This window comes from Canis aureus, unplaced genomic scaffold, assembly GCF_053574225.1.
Source record: "Canis aureus isolate CA01 unplaced genomic scaffold, VMU_Caureus_v.1.0 ptg000087l_RagTag, whole genome shotgun sequence".
Taxonomy (NCBI): Eukaryota; Metazoa; Chordata; class Mammalia; order Carnivora; family Canidae; genus Canis; species Canis aureus.
The window spans coordinates 192,606-205,307 of NW_027554428.1; the positions used below are offsets into that span (position 1 = coordinate 192,606).

Here is a 12,702-nt window from a genome sequence, read left to right on the forward strand (position 1 = left end):
TTCTCTTTGAGGATTTCTCGTCTGACAAGTTGGTGAGGATGTTGAAAATAAATGCCAATGTTCAAAGGATTAAGTAAATCCTAATGAAGAGGGAGAGTTAGGTCCTTGTCTCACAGAGTTGAAGAAGAATGAATTTCTCTGACAAAAGAGAGTGAGTGAGTAAAGCCATAGAAGTTTACTAAGCAAGGCTACAGAGAGAGGTCTCAGGAGTGATAAGGGTCCCAACAGGGTTGCCCACGTGGGTCTCCACTGACAATCTTTTGTTTAGAACCGGGCAGGGAGCTTGTGGCCTTATCTTATTCTTGTGACCTCTTAGTTTGAGTAGGGACTTGTGATAACGGTCTTTAATGATTTACTCCTTTTAGGATCTGGTTATTGTTTGTTGATCACAGATGATTGTCATTAAAAAAGACGCCACTACCACCACCCCTAGGGCGGGGTTGTTTGGGTTGTTCCCTCATCTCTGCTTTTCTTACACCTCAGCACTTTGGGGATTTCTATGAGCCTGATGATCCCACAGCCCCCTATCTGTCCCAACCGAGTCCTATCCATCCCTTACTCAGTAAGGTCCCTCTACCTGGGGGGCGGGAGGAAGGATCTTATATTTATGATCTGAGTTTCATGTGGCTTGTCCACTTCCAGACTCCACCAAGAACAAATATAATGCTTCTGTTTTGAATCGGTTGATGTGATGAAATAAAAGAATACAAGAATACAAGATGAGGCAGTGGATAATTCCCAAATGTTTAACAATATTTGGATCTTTTCTGAATCTTTGCTAGAGCATTCCAACTGTGGAATGAGAATAAAGGCATCCCCAAAGTTAATAGATTGCACGATCTTTTGTTTGTTTGTTTGTTTGTTTTAATGGTCTGTGATCTTTGTTTGTTTTGTTTGTTTCAATGAAAAGGAGTTTATTTTGCACCAATGAGTGAAAGCAACCTTACACAGTCCAAAGAATTTTAGTAGACGCTAAGAGAGTTTATGGTAGGCCTAATGTGTTAGTGCAACACCAAGGCTAAACATTTTCAATCTTACTGCCTATAGTATTTTGACAAAACCAATCCCTAAATTCTGGAAGTGGAATGTCCAGCTTTGGCTTTTGAACTGAATCAGTGCTTAACAGTTTGAAACACCTAATCATGACCAAATCCAGTTACAAACTGGAGTTAGCTAATTAGCTTTGTCTAAAGGAGTTTTCTCCTATCTCTGTGAGAGGCAAGTGGTTACAGTTGAAAGCCAGGTGCGTAGGTTAAACTCCTACCTATAAGGGGACTTCAAAAGGCATTGTCTTTGCTGATGTTTACATTTCAAAGAGCAGGCTCCAAGGCCATTAGGAGAGACCTTTCTGGGATCCTCGGAGCTGCCAAGGGGCTTGCTTATATAGCTCTTAAAAAGATTTACGTACATCTCAACAGAAGAGCAGAGAAAGAATTTACAAGTTCTCTAAAGGGAATGCTCCAAGGAATGGGAGGGGCAAGAGTGGCTTTCCTTTTTGGCAATAAAGAAAACAGCAAATTTATTTTATTTTTCCACATTCTCACAAAAAGTTGCTGGACAAATGTGAAGAACACCTTATTTAAACACCAGGCAAGAACCACTCCTTTTGTTTTCACCATACATTCTTGTTGTTTTGTTAACCTTTCTTATTTAATATACTAATTTTGTTGTGGTCTCAACCAAAACAACAGCAGAATTTTCGGGTCATTTGAATCAGCATAGAGATTTCAAAAAACATTAAACCAAATAAAACCCCATGTTAACCCAGAAATGCCAAGGGAGAAGAGTAATGAGGGGACATTTGCTCCAGCAGAAAACAAAGCAGAGATTAGTAACTATTTTAATTATCATTACACCTCTTCATTGTATGATTAAATGTTAAAAGAGCAATAATTCCAAGTTTTGCTGAGCCTTTTCATGAGCGTGTACGGAAATCTCACGCGTTGCTGGTAGAAATATGAAATGACACAAAAGCTCTGGAAAAATCTTAGGAAAAACTTCTCACCAAGTTACCCATACAACTACCCCATGACACAGAAATTTCACCCCTGGGTGTTGCCCAAGTGAACTGAAAACTTAGGTTCACTCAGACATTTTAACTTAACTGTTCAGCTTTATTAATAAAACCCTCAAACTGAAAACAGGGATCCCTGGGTGGCTCAGCAGCTTCACGCCTGCCTTTGGCCAGGGCGCGCGATCCTGGAGTCCCGGGATCGAGTCCCACGTTTGGCTCCTGGCATGGAGCCTGCTTCTCCCTCTGCCTGTGTCTGCCTCTCTCTCTCTCTGTCTATGCCTATCATAAATAAATAAATAAAATATTTAAAAATACCAAAACCCCTCAACAAAGTAGGGATAGATGGAACATAACTCAACATATAAATCCATATTACAAAAAACCCACAGCTAGTGTCCTCCTCAATTAGTAAAAATGATCATTTTCCCTCTGCATTTAGGAAGAAGACTAGAATGTCCACTCTCACCATTAGAATTTAACATAGGTTAAATTGCCGAAGTCTTAGCTTCAGCAGTCAGAAAACAAGAAGAAATAAAGAAATAAAATGCCCCCAAATCAGCAAGTTCACTGTTCTCAGATGACATGATACTGTAAATACCCAAAAAGACTTCACCAAAAAACTGCTAAAATATATAAATTCAGCAAAGTTGCAGGTACAAAATACAAAATCAAGCAATAACAAAGTGGAAAACAAATTAAAAAAAAAGAAATAAGGAAATCTATGCCATTTGCAATTTCATCAAGAGGAAAAAAAATACCTAGAATGAAGACCTAACTACGTAAGTAAACAATCTGTACTCTGATAACTATAACCATTTATGAAAGAAACTGTGGAGGCATAAAGAAATGGAAAAGTATGCTGTCTATGCTGATATACTGGAAGAACAAACATTGCTAAAATGTCTATACTACCGAGAGCAATCTACACATTCAATGCATACCAAAATTCTACAAGCATTTTTCACAGATGTAGATTTTAAAAAACACCAAATATTTATGAAGCTACAAAAGACCGCAATGGCCAAAGCAATTGTGAAAAAGAAAAATAAAACTGGAGGCATCATGATTCTGGATACCAATTTGTATTACACCAAGCTGTCATCATCAAGAAAGTATGATACTTGCAGAAACCCAGACACACAGATCCATGGAACATAACAGAAGACCCAGAAATGGACCTATAGCTCTGTGGACAACTAAATTTCAACAAGGCAAAAAGAATATCTAATGGAGAAAACACAGTCTCTTCAACAAATAGTGTTGAGAAAACTCAGAAGAATAGCATAACAAAATCACCATGGATGAAAGACCTAAAGGTGAGACAGGAAACCACCTAAATTCCAGAGAAGAATACAAGTTGTAGCAATTTGACACTAGCTGTGGCAACTTCTCAGATATATGCTGAAATGTCCACAATAGCCAAACTGTGGAAGGAGCCTCAGTGTCCATCGAAAGATGAATGGATAAAGAAGATGTGGTCTATGTATACAATGGAATATTACTCAGCCATTAGAAACAACAAATACCCACCATTTGCTTCAACGTGGATGGAACTGGAGGGTATTATGCTGAGTGAAATGAGTCAGTCGGAGAAGGACAAACATTATATGTTCTCATTCTTTTGGGGAATATAATAGTGAAAGGGAATAGAGGGGAAGAAAGAAGAAATGGGTAGGAAATATCAGAAAGGGAGACAGAACATGGAAGACTCCTAACTCTGGGAAACGAACTAGGGTGGTGGAAGGGGGGGAGGGTGGGGGGTGGAGGTGACAGGGTGGCGGGCACTGAGGGGGGGCACTTGACGGGATGGGCACTGGGTGTTATTCTGTATGTTGGCAAATTGAACACCAATAAAAAATAAATTTATTATTTAAAAAAAAGATATGCTGAGGAAAGGGAAATAAAAGCAAAAATGAACTACTGGGTCTTCAGAGTAAAACACTTCTGCACGGTGAAGGAATGAATCAACAAAGCAATTAATGGAATGAGAGGAGATATTTGCAAATGATATATCTGACAAAGGGCTAGTATCCAAAATCTGAAGGAATTTATCAAACTCAACACCCAAAAAAACCCAAATAGTCCAGTTAAGAAATCAGCAGAAGATATGAATAGACACTTTTCCAAATAAGACATCCAGATGTCCAACAAGCACATGAAAAGATGGTCAACATCACTCATTCTCAAATAAATACAAGTCAAAATTGTGATGAGCTATCACCCCTCAGCAGTCAGAATGGCTCAAATAAACAACACAAGACACAACAGATGTTGATTAGCATGCATGAGAAAGGGAAAACACTGGTGCACTCTTGGTAGGAATGCAAACTGGTGCAACTCTCAGAGGAATTTCCACACTCTCTACCAGAAAGATTGCACCAGTTTGCATTCCTACCAACAGTGCACCAGAGTGTGGAAATTCCTCTGAAAGCTAAAAATAGAAATACCCAAAGACAGCAATTGCACTCTTAGGTATTTACCCAAAAAATAAATAAAATATATTTGAAGAGTTACAGGCACCCTGATGTTTATAGCAGTGTTATCAACATATCCAAGCTATGGAGAGAATCTAAATGTCCATCAGGTGAGGAATGGATAAACAAGATATGTCAGATACACAATGCAATATTACTTCACCATTTTAAAAAAATGAAATCTTGTCATCTGTGAGAGGATGTGGATGGAGCTCAAGTATATTATGCTAAGCAATATAAGTCAGTCACAAAGACAAATAAATACCATATTATCTCACTCATATGTGGTATTTAAGTCTCCCTCTGCCTACATCCCTGCTTCTCTCTCTCTGTGTCTCTCATGAATAAATAAATAAATATTTAAAAAATGAAAGAAAACAAGTGAATATATGGGAATGAGAGGGGGAGAGAAAAAAGATATCATTAACTATAGAAAACAAACAGTTTTGATGGAGGTTAGTAGGGAGATGGGCTAAATGGGACATGATTATTAAAGAGGACACTTGTGGGCACGTGGGTGGCTAAGTCAATTATGTGTCTGACATCAGCTCAAGTCATGATCTCAGGGTCCTGGGAGTGAGCCCTCATTGAGCACCCCCTAATCAGTGGGCAGTCTACTTGTCCCTCTGCCTCTCCCCTGCGTGGTGTGGGTATAGTCTCTGTTTCTCTTTCTCAATTAAATAAAATCTTTAAAAACACTAAAGAAGAAGAAGAGGGTGCTTGTGAATATTGTGTGTTGTATGTACGGGATGAATCAGCTCTATTCCCGAAACCAATACTGCACTGTACTGTGATAATACCACTTTTTTTAAAGTTTAAATTTAACATACAGTTAAATGTCAATATTTAACATACAGTTAAATGTGGTCAATATTATCAATCTACAGAGTGCAAATCAAAATGATCATGAGATATCACTTCTTCCTAGTAGAAAGTCTGTAATAATAATAATAATAAATGCAGAAAATAAGTCTTGCAAAATATATAGAGAAACTAAAACCCTTGTGCACTGGTGGTAATCTTTTGTAAAGCTTGCAAGTCCTATGGAAAATAGTATAGTGGTTCCTCAAAATAAATGAGAATAGATCCAATGTAGGATCCAGTTGTGTCGGATCCTATGGACAAAGAATTGAAAGGAGAGTCTCAAAAAGATAGTTTTCAGATAGTTATCTCTAAAGATAGTTGTATACACTGTACACTCACATTCACAGCAACAGTATTCAAAGGATCATGAAAGTAGATGGATAAACAGAATGTGACATATTAATAAAATGGAACATTTTTTTTAATTTTTATTTATTTATGATAGTCACACACACAGAGAGAGAGAGGCAGAGACACAGGCAGAGGGAGAAGCAAGCTCCATGCACCGGGAGCCCGACGTGGGATTCCATCCCGGGTCTCCAGAATCGCGCCCTGGGCCAAAGGCAGGCGCTAACCCGCTGCGCCACCCAGGGATCCCTGGAACATTTATTTGATGTAAATAGGAATAAATCTTGTTACATGCTATCACATATTCCATGTATGAAATTTTAGGACATTATGCTAAGCGAATTAGGCCAGTCACAAAAAGACACAGTCTGTGTGGTCCCCTACTTATACAAGTTACCAAAATTAGTCACATTCATAGAAAATAAAAAAGTAAGTAAAGCTATTGTTTACCAAGGCTGGGGTTAAGAAGAAAAGAGGAGTATTGTTAAAGAAGACAGGGTTTTTTTTGTTATTTAAAATGAAGAAGTTCTGGACACAATGCACCATAGTGTAGATGTATTAACACTACATTCTATTTACACTTCAAAACGGTAATGATGGCAAATTTTACATGTTTTTACCACAATAAAAAAAATGTGCTGTTAGAGTTACTGCTGATCCAAAAGCAAAAGACTTATGAAAGGTCTCAGAAAATTTAAAAGAGACATTAAGATTAAGAGGAAAAAAATACTGTTTCTTTCTCTTGGATTTGATTGATCTTTATCTTGAAGAGTTTGTGTTTGAATTCCTCATTACAAAAAAATCTGTCACCATCTTCCACGTCCTTGCCCTTGGGGTTTTTGATGAGAACTCTAGCTCTGCCACAAGCTAATGACTGAAGAGTTCTTCTTAGTTCTCTATCCTCTGAATGAGAAAAAAAATGTTTAGAATTTTTTATATCACACACTTAATGAATATAATCAAAAGTTACTTAGTCCATATGGACATTGCTGTTACAAACATTGGGGTGCAGCTGTCCTGCCGTTTCACTGCATCTTTGGGGTAAATCCCCAGCAGTGTAATTGCTGGGTCATAGGGTAGTTCTATTTTTAACTCTTTGAGGAACCTCCACACAGTTTTCCAGAGTGTCTAAACCAGTTGACACTCACACCAACAGTGCAAGAGGGTTCCCCTTTCTCCACATCCTCTCCAACATTTCTTTCCTGTCTTGTTAATTTTCACCATTCTCACTGGTGTGGTGGTAGCCAAACTGTGGAAGGAGCCTCAGTGTCCATCGAAAGATGAATGGATAAAGAAAATGTGGTATATGTATATGTATACAATGGAATATTACCTAGCCATTAGAAATAGATACCCACCATTTGCTTCAACATGGTTAGAACCAGAGGGTATTACGCTAAGTGAATAAGTCAATCGGAGAAGAACAAACATCATATGGTCTCATTCATCTGGGGAATATAAATAATAGTGAAAGGGAATTAAAGGGAAAGGAGAGTGGAAAATATCAGTGACAGTGACAGAACATGAGCAACACCTCTCTGGGAAATGAACAAGGGTGGTGGAAAGGGAGGTGGGCGGGGGGTTAGGGTGACTGGGTGATGGGCACTGAGGGGGGCACTTGACAGGATGAGCACTGGGTGTTATATGTTGGGAAATCGAACTCCAATAAAAAATATATACAAAATTTTTTTTTTAAATAAGGTTTTAAAATTAAAAAAAAAAAAAAAACTTACCTAATCCAGTAGCCATCCTTATTTCTTCTAAGCTGAAATGATCTCCTTCATTAAACATCAACAGCACCAATGTTTGGAAAAGAGTCACCTGAAGTTCTTTTTTGCCCTATTAGAAGCAATATTGTATTAATTTATAGAACAATAACATGTTATTGATGACTCAGGTAGGACTTTAGTTACATAAGATGGTCTACATTTGTTGTATTAAAGTATTAAATTGAAAAATAAGTCCTGTGGAAGCAAAGTAGAGCTAAAAGTAGGTGAATATTAACTAGAAAATAATAGAATTTACTGTTTCCACAAATAAATAAAACACACTTTCCATCTCAAACCTCAGAACACACTAGATATATTTTAAAAAATAACAGGAAAATATGCGTTAATTATCTATTCGTCACTTATTCACATTAATATAACTCTGGCTAAATAATTTCCCAATTGCTTCTTTCAGTTACCATTCACTGATAGTAATTATGAAAATTACGTTGTACTCCTTCTAAACATTTAACTGAAATCAATTAAATACTTAATGTTAAACCTTTGAGCATGGGGGGAAGAAAAACCCCTTTGACACTGGTCTTGACAACTTTTTGGATATGATACCAACAGTAGCAGCAGCAACAACAACAAAAACAAAACAACAGCAAGTAAGCAAATGGGACTGTCGTAACAGCAATTTTCTGCAAAGGAAAGGAAATAAATTTATTCATTGTTCAATTTAACAAAATGAACGGCATCCTACAGAATGGAAGGACTTATTTGCAAACCATTTATCTGACAAAGGGTAATATCCAAATACATAAAATATTTATACTACTCAATTTAAGAAAAGCCAAAATAAAAGCTCATTAAAAACAGGCAAAGGGTGTCAATAATCAGTTTTTCCAAAAAAGATACGCAAATGGCTGAAAACTACATGAAAACATGTTCAAAAACAATAATCACTAGGGAAACTGTAAACAAACCAAAATGGAAGTTCATCATAAAAATAACAATAGAATCATCATTATATATATATATATATATATTTTTTTTAAGATTTTATTTATTTATTCATGAGAGACAGAGAAAGAGGTAGAAACACAGGTAGAGAGAGATGCAGGCTCCATGCAGGGAACCCAATGTGGGACCCGATCCCAGGATTCCAGGATCACACCCTTAGCTGAAGGCTGAAGCTCAACCACTGAGCCATCTCGGAGTCCCTAGAACAATATATTATATAATCCAACAATTCCACTTCTGGGTTTCTATTTGAAAGAAAGGAAATCACTATGTAAAAGAAATCTGTGCACCCTCATGTTCTTTGCAGCACTATTTACAACAGCCATGACATGGAAACAACTTAAGTATATATGAATAGAAAAATGTGTAAGAAAATGAGACAGATTAGATTAAATAGATACACAGATTAGATAGGTTTATGTAGGTATACAGTTTTTATATACATTAATTATACATAGATACAATGTGTATTTATCAATAAGAAAATAAAATTCTACCCTTTCTGACGATGATGGACGGAAGGCATGAGGCTAAGTGAAATAAGTAACAGAAAATCAAATGCCATACGATCTCATGTTTTACATTATACTATGCTAATATATATTCCCATCAGTCTGAGAGCATAAGTGCCCAACTAATATCTCAAAACTAATTCCCATCTGCTCATGAGTGCTAACATCTGGCCTATTTAATATCCCTAACTGAGCTGCCTTAGTGAAGGTGTTTTTCTGCCAAAACAAACCTGTAAAGGCTTTAGAAAGAACTGCGTACTCAAATATACAGATAACTCAAGGAATCAAAGATTCACGTGAACAGTACACGGTCAAAGTATACTAACAAAGCACCAAAACTGATGTCAAAAAATGAATATGAATTCTGACAAATAATTCAGAACAATCCTCTTAACAAAATTTAGTGAACTACAAATAATGAAAGACAACTAAGGGGAATTTAAGAAAACAATGCATGAAAATAATTTCAACAAAGATACAGAAATGACTAAAGATAAAAATTCTACAGTGGAAGAACAGAGTGAGTGAATTCAGTTTAGAGCTTATTCAATAGCTATCTCATTATGCAGAATAAAATTCAGTGAACTTCTGGGGTTATGAGAATCCTAGAAAAAGAGGAGAAAGACAATGTGACAGAAGATATATTTAAAGTAATAAGGACTGAAAACTTCCTAAACTAGACAAAAGAAATGTATGTCCAGACTCATGAGCCCCAAGAGACTCCAAATAGGTTAAACTTTTAAGGAGTAAACTCATTACAATGAAATTATCAAATGTGTAAACCAAAAGAGTTTTGAAAGCAACAAAAGAAAATTCGCTCATCATATACAAAAGTGAGACTACAAGAATATGAGCAGAATTCTCACCAAAACTTTGCAAGCCAGGAGAGAGCAACCTATACAGTAATAAAAAAAAAAGAAAAGAAAAAATAAGATCCAATGATATGGTGCATATCAAAAACTGCATTTTAGCTTTCACAGAATGTACAGGAAGAGGTGAAAAGATTTTGCCTAGTTTATATTAATAGCCAATTAATTAATAATTAACAGAAATTAGACAAAATACAGATAAGGCCAAGAATGGACAAAGAAAGGTGATTATATAATGAAAGGGCAATCCAAAAAGAACACAGAAATTTTAAATACATATGCTGTCAACATATGTATTTGACAGAAACTTTAAATACATAAATATATATGCTGTCAACATTGGGGCACTTAATATATAAAGCAATAGTAATAGAACTAAAAGGAGAAATAAATTAAAAAGTGACAAGTTAACAGTTAAGGACTTTCCATACACTATTCTCACGAACAGACCGTTCATCCAGATGCAAAATCAATTAGTAGGGAATGCTGAAAAATACTGTAGACTCAAGGACAAATAGAGCCTTTTTTGGGGACAGATAATATATGCCATTTAAATAATTTTAAAAAGCAGGAAGATAGAAATTCTATCAGGTCTATTTTCTGACCACAATAGTAAGAAATCAGAAATCAGTAACAAAAGGAAAACTTGCAAATATATGGAAGCTACACGACACAATAATGGTTCAAAGATCTTATAAATATACTTACTTGAGACAAATGATAAGGGAAATGAAACTGATGAGTTGTAGCAAAAGCAGTGGTTAAAGGGATTATTTTTACAGCAATAAATATCTACATTTATTGTATTACCTCAAATTCACCTAATTTATATCAAGTAGGAACTAGAAAAGCAAAAACAAACTAAGTCCAAATTAGTAGGAGGAGAGACCTGGTATCAGAGCAGAAATACATGAAAGAGAACAGAAAAAAAAAAAAACATTAACAACACTAAAAGTTGGCTCTTTGAAAAGAAGAAATTTGCAAAACTTTACACAGACTCATCAAGAGAAATGACAAAAAATTATAAAGACAAGACACTACCACAGAAACCACAGAAATTCAAAGATTCGGAAGACTACTATATACAATAATACACCAAAACATTAGATGACCTAGAAAAAATAACTGAATTTCTAAAAATACATAACTTACCATCACAGAAACATAAAAAAATAAAAAACTTGAACACAGCAATTCGTAGTAAAGAGATCGAACAGGTAAATCAAAATCCTTCTACAAAGAAAAATACAGACCCTAACTTCATAAGGGGTAAACTACTTAAAAAATAATACCAACTCTTCTCAAACTCTTATAAATAACTAAGATGAGGGCAGCCCTGGTGGCGCAGCGGTTTAGCACTGCCTGCAGCCCAGGGCGTGATCCTGGAGACCCTGGATCAAGTCCCACGTCGGGCTCTCTGCATGAAGCCTGCTTCTCCCTCTGCCTGTGTCTCTGCCTCTCATTCTCTCTCTGTGTCTCTCTGAATAAATTAATAAAATCTTAAAAAAATAAAAATAAAAATAAATAAATAAGATGAGGAAACAGTACCAGGTTCATTTCAGTAGGCGAACATTATTACACTCATAATAAGGCAGATAAAGACACTATAAGAAAACAGCAAGATACCTTGAATACATGTGCAAAAATTCTCAAATACTGGGTAAGTGAATTTAACAGAACCTTAAAAAGATCTTCTACCATGACCCAATGGGATTCATCCCCATGATACAAAGGTGAGTCAACATATGCAAAGCTATGTGATATATTACACTAACAGAATGAAAGATACAAATCACATGATCATCTCAATAGTTGCAGAAAAAGCACTTGAAAATAATTCACGTGAATTCATGACAAAAACTCTCAAACAAGTGGTTACAAAATAACATACCTCAACATAATGAAGGCCACAAATGAGAAGCATACAGCCAACATTTAGCTGAACAGCAGAGGTTAGAATTTAATCTTAACTAAATGGTTTCAGCTGCAGGCTTACATATTTTTATTTTCTCCATTTTTCCCACCAATTTTATTTTTTTTCCTGTTTCAAACTCAGCTCCATTCCTCCAACTTCAAGCCATCTACTTATCAATTACCTCAGTCTTCCCTGTTCTTCCCCATTCTCCACTTAAAGCCTGTCCTCTAAATGTCTTCCTATGAAGTTTAGACTTTGGTCCATTAACAGGAGTAGATCCAGCTTTTGTGGCATCGGAATCTTACACAATTTGGAGACCACTCTCAATAAAAATGATTTAATTCGAAATGAAAAGTTATACAGCTAAATAACTATGTACTGAAAATGAATAAACATATTTATGGCTGGAAAGTAACATATATGGTGATTACATTATCAAGATTATAACTGATTATGACTTCATAATTTGCATTCACAGCTAAATATTACATTTCTGTTTTTGTATGGTTTTTTTTCTGTGCTTTTATTGGTTTTCCCCAGGTACATATGCATCATCTAGTTTTCAACAGGTGTTATTTCCTTTCAATGTATTAAAAAAAGGCAGAATATAGTCATAACTTTTTAATACCTATAGTTATTCATATTATCCTGAATGCAGGTAAATAGCTTCCAGGGAGTGAGATACTAATTATTAATTCCAGCAAATACTGCACTAGTTCCCTTTTATCCCAACCTTTGTTCATTCGGGGATGAAATTTTGAAAAAGTACGTGTCTGTGCATGAATACACCTGAAAATAATTAAATTATCTGTAATATAGTTCTCAAATTTGGTTATGATGTGAATTTACAAAGTAATTAAGCAGAGCTGGTTTTTTTTTTTTTAACATCATTACGATATGATGAAAAATGCTCCACAATAATGGAAGGTATTTCCCTAATAAAGAATCCATTGTGTATAATTTGCTGAATA

At 35.7% G+C, this 12,702-nt stretch overlaps 1 protein-coding gene across 6 annotated transcripts in view; it reads right to left on the reverse strand.

Moving 5' to 3' along the window:
• Window positions 1-6,240: 6,240 nt before the first annotated feature.
• The window catches only part of LOC144309582 (cullin-4B-like), a 72,868-nt gene continuing 66,406 nt past the window's right edge, over window positions 6,241-12,702 (reverse strand). For all 6 annotated transcript variants that reach the window (XM_077890667.1, XM_077890668.1, XM_077890666.1 and 3 more), the window contains 2 exons: window positions 7,434-7,539; window positions 6,241-6,603 (listed from right to left, as the gene is read on the reverse strand). In XM_077890667.1, the coding sequence (XP_077746793.1) occupies window positions 6,413-6,603; window positions 7,434-7,539 (297 nt within the window). In that variant the 3' untranslated portion in view covers window positions 6,241-6,412. The remainder of the gene's footprint in view (window positions 6,604-7,433; window positions 7,540-12,702) is intronic.